The sequence below is a fragment of the Leptopilina heterotoma genome, unplaced genomic scaffold (genome assembly GCF_015476425.1).
Source record: "Leptopilina heterotoma isolate Lh14 unplaced genomic scaffold, ASM1547642v1 Lhet_60, whole genome shotgun sequence".
NCBI classification, from domain to species: domain Eukaryota; kingdom Metazoa; phylum Arthropoda; class Insecta; order Hymenoptera; family Figitidae; genus Leptopilina; species Leptopilina heterotoma.
In genome coordinates, this window is record NW_025111138.1 from 4067155 (window position 1) to 4079429 (window position 12275).

At 27.7% G+C, this 12275-nt stretch overlaps 2 protein-coding genes across 5 annotated transcripts in view; one reads left to right on the forward strand and one right to left on the reverse strand.

Annotated features, from left to right (window-relative positions):
* LOC122509508 overlaps positions 1-12275 on the forward strand; it is a 91326-nt gene that overhangs the window by 75250 nt on the left and 3801 nt on the right. For both annotated transcript variants that reach the window (XR_006302367.1, XM_043623634.1), the window contains one exon: positions 10389-10429. Coding sequence is in view for 1 of the 2 variants with exons in the window: in XM_043623634.1 (XP_043479569.1) it covers positions 10389-10397 (9 nt within the window). In the remaining variant the exon portion in view is untranslated. The remainder of the gene's footprint in view (positions 1-10388; positions 10430-12275) is intronic.
* The window catches only part of LOC122509502 (protein artichoke-like), a 189994-nt gene that overhangs the window by 12259 nt on the left and 165460 nt on the right, over positions 1-12275 (reverse strand). For all 3 annotated transcript variants that reach the window (XM_043623625.1, XM_043623627.1, XM_043623626.1), the window contains 2 exons: positions 6266-6615; positions 2833-5928 (listed from right to left, as the gene is read on the reverse strand). In XM_043623625.1, the coding sequence (XP_043479560.1) occupies positions 2833-5928; positions 6266-6557 (3388 nt within the window). In that variant the 5' untranslated portion in view covers positions 6558-6615. The remainder of the gene's footprint in view (positions 1-2832; positions 5929-6265; positions 6616-12275) is intronic.

Here is a 12275-nt window from a genome sequence, read left to right on the forward strand (position 1 = left end):
TAATTTTCATGAGCAAGTTCTTATAATAAACTTTAAGCTTCTGAATATTAAACTCCAAAGATTAAACAGTATGCACAATCATGACCCTTCCTCTCCAGAAACAGTAATAAATTTGTAGATAAGACTCAGTGGACTGCTATTTACATTACATGGTTTACATAAAGGTGTTAAGATTTACAACCTTTTTCTCAATAAAAAATTATGGAAAAATTTTAAAGGAATATCGAAAAATTATGATTTTTTCTTTTTGATCAATTACAATTGAAGTGAACGGAAAAAGTTTTATTTTAAAATTTAAATTAAAGAATTTATATTGGCTCGTAATTTAGGAATATTTTCCCGGGAAATTTATTAATATTTTTTTATAATAGAAAATATTCTTAATGGCAATGGAAATTTTTTTAATGAAAGAAACTTATTTTAATTTTAAGAAAATTGTATTCTAATCGAAGAATAAAATAAAGACGCTTTTTATTTGAAAATAGAAGCCAAGATTTATAATTAAAATAGCAAATATTACGGGTGCTATACCATTATTCAGAATTCAATTATTTGCAGATACTTTAATAAAATTCATCGCAGAAATTTAATTGTTTTGAAAAATTTTAATGAAAGTCTTTGCTGGGATTTAATTATTTTTAAAAATATTACTAAATTTTTTTGCAAGATTTTAATTAATTTTAATATAATTTCATTAAAATTTCTCGGAAGAATTCAATTATTTTAAACATTTTTATTTAAATTCTGCGAAAGTATTCAATTATTTTGAAAATTTTTTAAAAAATTCTTCGCTTGAATTCAATTATGTTCAAATTAAATTTAATTTCTTCGAAAAACTTCAATTCTTTTTATAAATAATACAATTTTTAAGAGGAATTAAAATTTTTAGAATGAATTCAATTCTTTTTATAAATAATACAATTTTTAAGAGGAATTAAAATTTTTAGAATGAATTCAATTTGAACGGATTTAAATTTATTTGCAAAAATAATTGTAATTTCACGAATAGTCAGAATTGAAATTATTGCGATGAATTTATTAGACTTTTTCTAAAATTTATCTTAGCGATTTAAAAATGAATTAGACATTAAAATTTTAGGAAAAACAAATTTTATCTGTGAATCAGGGCAAAGTGAGGAAAAAACAAAATTTTTATACAATTCTTCACAATAATTCAAATGCTTTCACTAATAATAACATTTTTTATAGAAATTCAATTTTCTAAAAACTTTCTAATAAAATTCTAAGCAAGAATTCAATTATTTTCATAAATAATAAAATTCATCGAAGAATTTCAATTATTTTTAATACTATTTTAAATTAATTAATCGAAAAAAATAATTATTTAAAACAATGTTTATAAAATTCCTATAAAAAATTCAATTATTTTCAAAAATAACAAAATTTTTCAATGAAATTCAATTCTTTTTAAACATTTTAATAACATTTTTCGTAATAATACTATTATTTTCATAAATAATAAAATTCTTTACAGGAATTCAACTATTTTTGAGAATTTTAATAAAATTCTTTGCAACTACTCAAATATTTTCATAAATAATAAAATTCATGTCAGGACTTTATTTATTTTTAATACAATTTTACAGGAATTGCTCAAAAAGTGTAATTATCCTTAAAAATTTAATTTCAATTCTTCGAAATAATCAATTATTTAAAAAAAAAATTCTTTTAGGATTCTTTGGAAGAATTCAATTATTTACAAAAATATTATAATTTTTCACAGGAATTCAATTATTTTCAAATATTGTAATAAAGTTGTTAGAAAGGAATCAATTATTTCAGATACAATTTTGATTAAATTTTTTTGAAATAATTCAATTATTCTTTCAGATTTTAATAAAATTCTTTCCAAGAATTCAATTATTTACATAAATAATTCTTTGAAAGAATTCAATTATTAAAGATAAATAACAAAATTATTCCCGAAAATCCAATTATTTTGAGGCATTTTAATAAAATTCTTTGCAAAATTTAATTATTTTCAAAAAATGACAATATTCATCACAAGAATTCAATTATTTTTAAAAGTAATAAATCTCTTCTGTTTTAGGAATTCAATTATTTTTAAAATTTCTAATAAAATCGTTTGCAAAAATTCAATTATTTTCATAAATAATAAAATATGTTTTAGGAATTCAATTATTTTCAAAAAAATTTAATAAACACCACACAGACATTCAATTATTGTCAAAAATTTTAATAGAATTCTTTGTAAAATTTAATTATTTTTAAAATCTTTTCGCAATTCCATAATTTTTAATATCTACAATTTTCATAGAATTTTCAAACAGAATTCAATTACCTATTTAAAATTTTTTTTTGTAACAATCGTAAGAATTCAATTATTTAAATTAGAATTTGCATAAAGTTAGTCGAAAGAAATGAATTATTAAAATTTTGTTATAAAATTCTTCGCAAGAATTAAATTATTTTTATAAATATTTAAATTCTTTCATGAATAATAAAATTCGTTGCAGGAATTCAATTTATTAGCAGGATAAGAAAGATGTAAATATTTTTGATTAAAATTAGGAAAAAGTCAGGAAAATAAAATATAAAATGGAGTTTTTGTCAGTTTTGTGAAAGTTTCTAAAACTAGTTGTTTTGGTAAAGTTTAATTTTTCGATAGCAACTTTTTAACTACTTTTTTTTTAGTTTGAAAGCTACTTTTTGCTACTTTTTTAAAATTAATTATTGAGTGCAAAGTCTAATTTTAATTTAAGACTTCCTTTCTATCTGAAAAATAAGATTTTCTTTTTACTGTGTGTACGAAATTTTGAATTAAAAAGTTTAGAAAACATTTTTCCTCACCTTCAGCTCTTAGACTTCGTATTTGCGTTTCCAATGGTCGAAATGCATTAAGCGGTAAATTCTCCAAGTAATTTTTACTTAAATCCAAAATCCTGAGTTTCTTTAATAATCGAAATGCATCGGACGATATTTTTGATATTAAATTCCCATATAAATGAAGTTCAACTAAATTTTCTAAATGTTGAAATGTCGTTCTTCTAACTTCATTAATTTGATTATGAGATAAATCTAATACCTGAAGTCCCTTTAAATCCACTGGGAATTCCTCCAACTCCTTTAAGCGATTGTGCGTTAAATTCAACAGTCTCAAGTGCTCCAGTCCCTTTAATCTCTCTTGTGGTAGCGATTCCAACTCATTGACACTCAGGTCTAGAGTTAACAAATTTGGCAAGCTACGAAAGGCACTCGGTGAGACCCTCGAAATCATGTTGTTGCCCATAAAGAGGTGCATCAGAGCGGGAAAAGCTTCAAAGTCTTGACTAGTTACTATAGTTAAATTAGTGCCACAAATGTGAACCTCTTGTAAAGCAGGATACCTTGCTTCTGAACTGATTTCGTGAATTCTTGCTAAAGGATTTGCGGTTACATTCAACCATCCTAAACTTGGTATGTTTTGGGCCGATAGAGCCGTTGCTGGTATCTGACGAAATTTGTTTGCAGCTAATTCAACTTTACGTAGAAGATTTGAATGAATGAAGAAATTCGCCGGGAGGGCGGTCAAAAGATTGTGGCTCAGGTCGACGGAGAGGAGTTTTGAAAGATGGACCGAGGCGAAACCTGATAGGGACTTTATGTAGTTATCTCGGAGATCGAGTTCGCGGAGGTTGGTGAGACCGTGTAGACGGGACATGTCGACATGTTCAATGACGTTGTAGGATAGGGAGAGGTATTCGATTTTTGATGCGTTGATAAAGACTTCGTAGGGTATGTCCTCGAGGGAGTTGCCGTCTAGTTTGACTTCCTTGAGGGAGTCGAGTCCTAGGAATAAAAAACCCGGGAGGGTCTTTAGGAGATTGTTGCTTAGGAGGAGTTTGCCTAGATTTTTGTTTTTGGTGAACAGTTCGGGAGGGATGCGGTAGAGTTGACAGGAGTCCATTGCTAGGTGCTGGAGGGAGGGGAGACCGTCGAGGGAAAAATTGTCGATCTGACTGAAATTGTTGTGGGAGATTCGGAGAATGCGAAGACCGGGGATGTCGAGACGGTCCAAAGCGGTGGCGGTGAGGTGATTGTGTTCTAGATTCAGTTCGTAGAGATTGTTTAGTCCGCGGAATGTCCCCCTGTCGATGATGTTGACGGAGGAGTTTTTGAGACTTAGGGTACGGATTGGGAGGCCTTCTTGAAAGATGCTGTCGTGGAGGACATTGAGATGATTGTTGGAGAGATCGAGAACTCGGAGACGCTTTAGAGCTGTGAGGGCGTAGGCGTCCATTCGACGGAGGCCATTGTCGCCTAGGTACAATTCCTCGAGTTCGTGAAGTTCGGAGAATGTCTTTACGGTTACGTGACTTAGACGATTCATGCTGAGATCGAGGAATTTGAGGGCTTGCATTGGCAGAAAGGCGTTGTCCTCAATGCGGGATATTGAATTGTTGGTGAGGTAGAGACGTTCCACTAAAAGGAGATCTCGGAACAATGGCGCTTGGAGACGAGTTAGTCTGTTGTGTCCCAGCCACATTATGCGCACTGATGCCTGACCACGGAGGGAGTCGTTGTGCAATACACCGAGACCGTTGTTGTCGAGTTGAATTGAGACGAGGGAACTGCCACCGCCGTTACCGTTTTGACCGACTTCGTTGGAGATTTGAAAGACGTCGCCTAGGACGGCGAGGAGGTTTCCTTGAAGATTCACGTGTTGGAGACTGTGGAGAGAGCGGAGGGCTCCTGTTTCCATGTCTGTTATCGCATTGTTCTGAAGATGTAACTCTAGGAGACGAGGCAGTGGAGCGAAGACGTCCCTCCTCACTTCTGTTATCTGATTGTCCTGTAGACGCAATTCCTTGAGGTGATTCGCTTTCGCGAAAGTGCCCACTTCTAGTTCTCTTATGTTGTTCCCATCGAGGGAGAGTGTGGATAAGTTTTCGCAGTGTTGGAGAAAATCGCGTGGGACTTTTTCTATGAAGTTCCCACTGAGATGTAATTGGGCCAAGTGGTCCAGTGTCACAAGACCCTTGGCGTCGATTCTTCGAATAGCGTTCTGTTGAAGGTATATTACAGATAAACTGGAACTACCCGAGAATGTTTCGGCTGGTATTTCCAAAATATTATTCTCCGCCAGAAATAGTTCCTTAAGTTCCGGAAGTCTGGAAAACACTCCTCGAATATAGTGAATGTGATTGTGACTGAGATCGATGGATCTCAATTTTTGATTGGCACGAAATGTCGCTATGTCTAGAAATACAACTTTGTTGTGACTTAGATCTATTGACTCGAGATCCTTCAGCGATATGAATGCATCCTTATCGACAGACTCGACGGCATTGTAGTACAATGACAGTGTCTTTAGAGAGGGACAACATCGAAAGCAATTTAGTGGAATTATTTGGAAATTGTTACTACTTAAATCTAAGAAATTGAGCCTATCCAATCTTGAGTAGCCGTCCTCGGGTAATTTTGATATTTCGTTCCACGCGAGTCTTAAGGATATTAAATGCTCCAAGCGTCTTAATGCTGTCATGGGGAATATTTTAATTTTATTCTCCGTGAGATCGAGATCTTTTAGTGTATCCTCGAGTCCGGCGAATGCATATTCGGAGATTTTTGTTATTTGATTACCCTTTAGATTGAGTTTTATTAGGGAGAGGCCAAAGAATATGTAACTCGTTAGATCGTGAATGAGATTTGCCTCGAGATCGAGAGTCGTTAATCGAACAAGTGGAGCGAGTGCTTGTTGTGGAACGTTTGGAAGTTTACTCGAAACTATGGCTAGGGATTCCAAACAGAATTCTAATCTTTGAAATGCGTCCTGGGTTATTTCGCGAATGTTTGATTGGGAAATTTGTAGATGTCGAATTTGTGAGCCCATGGGGAAAACGGATGCTCTCAGTTCTTGCATTTTTCGATCCACCTCGTAGACACTTAATGATTGAATTAAGGCACCTGTAGATTGAAAAAAATTATTTGTAGCATTAATTTTTTTAATTCTTCTCCTTATAAAGTACTTAAAGTAACTTTTCTAAAAACTTTTTTGCAAAACAAGTTTTTAAAAACAAAAGAGTTTTTAGAAGAGTTTTTAGAAAAGTTACTTTACATTACTCGCAAAAACTTGAAAAGTGAGTGTTATTGAAAATTGTTTCTGAAGAATCTCTTCATTTTTTAAGAGCATCTACAATATAATGACTATCTGTATATATATAATAAAGAGAGTGAGAAAGAGAAAAAGAGTGAAAGAGAAGAGAAAAAGGGGGGAAAAGAGGAGAAATAAAAAAAATATTACCCTCCGGTTTTCCAGTATGAAGTACTCCTGATAATGCTGTTCTCAAAGATTCCTCTGTCGAACCAGCACACTCGAGAAACAGTCCATCCTGAAAATTGTAGCAAGGACACCCTGCCAGTGAATCGGAAGGAGGGCATTCAGCACTCTGAGTTTCCTGAATCGTTATGCAGACAGCCAGAAATGCCAAGTAGAGTATAAAAGCACTTGTCCGATGATGGCGGTTTCGTTCCCATCCTCTACCTGACGGAGGATCCCGCCACTTTCGTTTAGTTCGTGGTAACGACTTCCACATTATCGCGCAATTTCAGATTGTGAGTTTAGCATCTTTCTCGACATCCTGCTTACGGTTTCTGTAATGTTAATAGATTTTAAAAACAAAAATATAAATTAATTGAGAATTTTTACATTTTTATTTGATAGTTGGAGGTAATTGTAAATTTTTACTCTCTAAATTTAAAAGAATTGCTAACTTTAGTCTCTAAATTGAAGAGAACTGTAATTTTTACTCTATAATTTAAAGGGGGTTATAATATTTACTCTTTAATTTTTTAATAAAATTAAGTAGGTAACAGATTTTTTTTATCATATAAACGATGTGAATCAGTAAAATTTTGCTAATTAGCTTAATTTACTGATTAACAGTGTTAAGTTCCACTTGCAAATATTTATGAAAAAATTGTTATTTAAGTAATTTTTAGACAAATTACTGTTATTTATTAACTAACTTTGGTCATATTTTAATTAATTCTGAAGGATTTTACTGATTTTTAGTAGGAAACTACTAATTACATAGTAAAACAAAACTAAAAAATAGAAATTTAATAGTTGAATATTTTATTAGTTAATTAGTTTTCTTTTACTTTTTGCTTTTGAATTAGTAAATTTTACTAATAAATAGTCATTTCTATTAATTTAATAGTAAAATTGACTAATTCAAAAGCAAAAAGTTAGTCAGTAGTAAAATAATTATTGGTTAAGTTAATTATTTCTTAGTTAATTAGTTCTCTACTAATAAAAGTCTGCGGATTCGTTTAGCAATTTAGTAATAAAGATTCTACTAATTTTTAGTAGCAAACAACTAATTTTTCTAGTAAAATATTTATTAATTAATTAAGAGTCAAGTTTTACTCTTTCAATTAATAAAAGTTTGTGACAAATATTTATTTATTTAAAAGAAAATATTGTTGAAATTGAATTGTATTGAATTGAATTCAAATTCAAATTCAATTGAATCGAATTGAATATTAGTAGATAACAATAATAATAATTAGATAATAATAATCATCATTTATTTCATGAAGAATGAAATTAACTAATAAATATTTAACTATAAAATTAGTAGTTTTCGACTAAAAATTAGTAAAATAATCAAAATCGTTTTGTTTAAAAATGTTTTAAAAAATAAATTGATTTTAATTCTTTATTTGTATTTTCGTGAAATTCGGTTAATTAACATCGGACAGCGATCACTTGACTCAACACTCACACCCTGTTAATTAGCACGTACACGCTTTTTGGAATTAGTGGTATAGGCACTTATTGTTGGGAATCAGTGAAATTTCCTCTAAATTCAGGTTTAGAAACTACTGTAGAAATAGAAATCGAAATATAAATATTTTTTCATGTAATTTCTTTCTAAATATTCAGTTAAATTGGGTTTTAAAAAAAATTGTAGTAATGGAAGAAACTTTTATGTTTTGTTGTTTTATAGTAAAAAAAAAATCTACAGAGTGTGTGTATAAAATTCTTCAAACATCCATAACTTTTTTTATTTTAGGTGAAAAAATCGTTTTTCTCTAGGTCGCGTACCTTTTATATTACTTTGTTATTATTGATCCGATTTTTAAAGTTGTTTTTTTTGTTTCATTTTAAAGCTTAGAGAAAGGATTGTTCATCGCACACGAATATGCTTTTTTAGATATAAATTTAGTTTCGAAATAGTTTGAAAATGGTCATTTTTTATTTCTCAACAACTTTTTAGAAAAATTTTTCTACTGAAATTTTTTTTTGAATATTATTTTCTCTTCGTGACTTGTTCTTATTTATTTTTCTGATTTTTCTTTTACCTTTTCTTCTATTTCTTTTACTTTTTCTTCATTTTTTCTTTTCCTTTTTCTTTTTTTTTCTTTCTGTCTGTTTCTTTGTTTTCTTCTACTTGCTTTTTCCTTTTTATTTAAATTTCTTTTTTAATATATTACTAAAATCTATTTATACTAGTGTAAATAAAATTTTAAATTGATTGACTGAATAAAATCAATTTATATTACTGTAAAAAGGATTTTAAACTGATTGTATGACTGAAATCACTTTATACTACTTTATAAATATGATTTTATAATGATTTTCTGGATAAAATCAATTTAAACTATTGTAAATATGTTTTTAAAATGATTGTCTGACAGAAATCAGGTTACACTACTGTAAATAAAGTTTTAAAATTAATGTCTGACTAAAATCAATTTGTACTACTGGAAGTCTTATTTTCACAGTAGTACAAACTGATTTTAGAAAAAATTGATTTTAAAAGTTTTAAAATGAATGTCTGACTAAAATCAATTTATACTACTGTAAATAAGATAAAAAACTGATTGGCTGACTAAAATCAACTTCTATCACTAATTACAGAATTTAAAGTTCACCCGAGGCTTGTCTGACTCTAATTTTCTATTACCACTTAAAATATTCTGTCTGACTGTAATCTCTATTACTACTTATTTAAAAAGAGAAAAAATATTCTTTTTTAATGACTAAAATAATTTTTTTTGCTTGGGTCAAAATCACTTTTTACTACCTACTAATTAATAAAATTAATAAATTATTAATATTTATTAATTATTATATTATATTATTATATATTATTATTATTATTATTATATTTTATTAATTATTTTTATTATTAAATTATTATTAATTAAGGCTAATAACTACTTATTAATGATGAATAATTAATTATTCGTAAATATTTTTCAATATTTCAATTAATTAAAAATGTAAGTTAACAATAAGTTTAATTAATATAATTGAAATTAATTAACAAAATAAATATCAACACGATTTAAGTATTGAATTGAAAATGAGAAATTTGAATTTCCTTTTTGAAATGATATGTGTATATGGCTAAGTTAGTTTAATTTTCCTGAATGACCTCAAGGACCGGGTAATAATTAATAAACATTGGCGAATAGTTATAATAGTGAAACACATTTCATCATTACTATAACGAAGAAGAGTGTAATAAATATTAATGTCTTTAGTAAAGTGCCTAACTTCATAATGGTGGTCAGACCCTTCTGATCCATTAGCACCGCAGCTAAATTGAATTTCCTCCACAGATAGTAGTTTAGGTTCGTATTAAATCGTTGAGCTGTAGCTTGTAATGAACTATACTTGATGATAGTAGTTGAACTTAAAAGCTGCAGACTAATTATAACAAGGTGAATTCTTCTATTATTTGCTTTAAATTCATTTAAAGAAAATGCAAACTGTTCGAAAACAGTGAGAGCATGCTTACGTATTCCATAATTATAAGTCTCGTGTAACTTCAGAAAGGATTCGTTTATTTAGTCTGACAAGCGTAAAACGTGCACAATGCAAATCATTTTCCTCTCTTTCTCTCTCTCTCTCTCTCTCTTTTTTTATTCCTCCTGCGAATTCTGATATAATGGGAATTTGGTTTCATTCTTTTTTTCAACCCCTTTTATTGTGAAATTGTGTTTTTTTTAGATATATTAATTAATTAAATGTAATATGAATTAATATTATGACATTTGCATTTGAATGAGTACTGAGTCAAAAAAATTGTATAGAATTTTGCTAAAATGATTCTAGAGAATGATACTAAATAAAAGCTGATGAATATTCTTTAGAATTTCACTAAAACTATTCAATATGAATTTCCATATGGAATAATTAAATTTTGGAAATGTATATTAATTATAAGTTTATAAATACTTGTTGTAAAATGTTTCTTGAAAGTAATATTAATTTATGTTAAATATATCATAAAAATACTAGAAGAATAAAATTTTGCAAAATTTTAATTGCAATTTTAAAAATAAATAATTGAGTAATAAAAACAATTCAACATTTTTTTTAACCGTGAACATTTTTTAATTTGTTTTAGATATCGTGATTGGAGGTTGAACGTTGGTTGAAATTTTGAAGGTAAGAATTATGTATATGTTTGAAACTTATTTGATTTTCTATTTTTTAAATTCGTCAATTTTGTCGAGACAGGGAAAATTTTGGGGAATTTTAATTGCAATTCTCGAAAATAATTGATTTCAGAAAAAGTTCTGTGAAAAATTTCCATATGAAAATTTGGAAATGGAAATTTAAAAATTAAAAATTCATGAAAATTATCTTCACAAAATTATATTAAAATATATTTTTTTTTTGGAAAACAAATTCTTGTAATCTTTTCATTATTATAATTTTTAAAAATCAATTATTTTCCAAATTTTCGGCAATTCCAATTACTACAAAAAAATAATTTCAATGAACCTACACAGTGAGAAAAATTTTTCTTTATCCAACAATTATATGTAGCCAACCAAAAAAATATATTTGAATTAAACATATTTTATAATTGAATAATTTCTATTGAATTAAACTTATCATGTATTGAATGAAAATTATTGTTTAATTCAAAAAATAATTTTTGGTTCACTGTATAAGAAAGATTTTTTTCATTCAAATTTATTGTATTCTCAGAACATTTAATTTTTTTTTAAATCTAACTTTTTAGAATTATTCTTGAAATTTTGAAGGAAACAATCATTTTCAAAATTTGTAACCAAAATTCTTTAATAAAAATTGATTAGTTTTTCAAATTGTCGAAAAAGTCAAATATTTTCAAAGCGGAAGTAAATTAAATTTTTTAAACAAACATTACAATTTTGAGGAAATTATGTATTTTTATTTTTTATAATTAAAATTCTTGAAAAATTTGATTTTTTTTTTAAATTTTACAAAAATTCTTTTAAGAAATTCTATTATTTTTACAAAATTTTACTTAATTTCAACTGTTTGAAAATTTTTGAATTATTTAGAAATTTTTAAATTCGGTATACATAATTGACAAATCTCTTATCTTTACAAAATTGTCTAAATATATTTTTAAAATACTAATTTTAATAATTTTTTTGGTATAATTTTTTAATAATTAATTTAATTATAATATTTTGTGTTACTTTTTTTTAATAATTCATTTTAAATAGCCTTTAGAAAAGTCAATGTGGTTACAATTATTGTAATTTATAATTACAATTTTAATTTTTAGAAATAATTAAATTTCAGAAGGTTTGGAATTAAAAAATTTTAATTCCGTTGGAAAAGTAAATATGATGTATTTTATATTTTTTAAATTTATATTATTTAAAATTTTAAATATTTATTAACCAAAAGTCATTGAAGTATTGTATAGTTGACTTTAAACTTTCTAAACTTGAATTAGTAAAAATGTTTACAATAATAATCATTAATAGACTTAAAAATGTAAATAAATAATACACTGGAAAAAAAAATTTATTTAATTCAAATAACCGATTAATTGACTATTTTCAATTAAATATTTACTTGAATCAAATAATATTTATTGGAGTAAATTAAATGGTATTTGAACCAATAATTTCAGTATTTGAAGTAAATATGAATTGAACCATTTAATAGACTTCAATAAACATTATTTGATGCAATTAAATATTTAATCGATAATAGTCAATTGATCGGTTATTTGAATCAAATAAATTTTTTTTTCCAGTGTAATTATAATAATTAAATAATACAATTGAGGCCTTGGATCCAATAACTCGCCCGACGCTCGAAGGCACGCGCTAATACCAGTCGGGTAGCAGTGAGTGGCCCAGAGGCGCTCACTGCTCACTGACTGGCAGTTGCGCGTTCCTCCGAGCGTCGGGCGAGTTATTGGATCCAAGGCCTCAATTATTTCTCCACTGCAACACTACATATTTAACAGAGCGAAACTTTTTTATTCATTTTCTTTCACTTT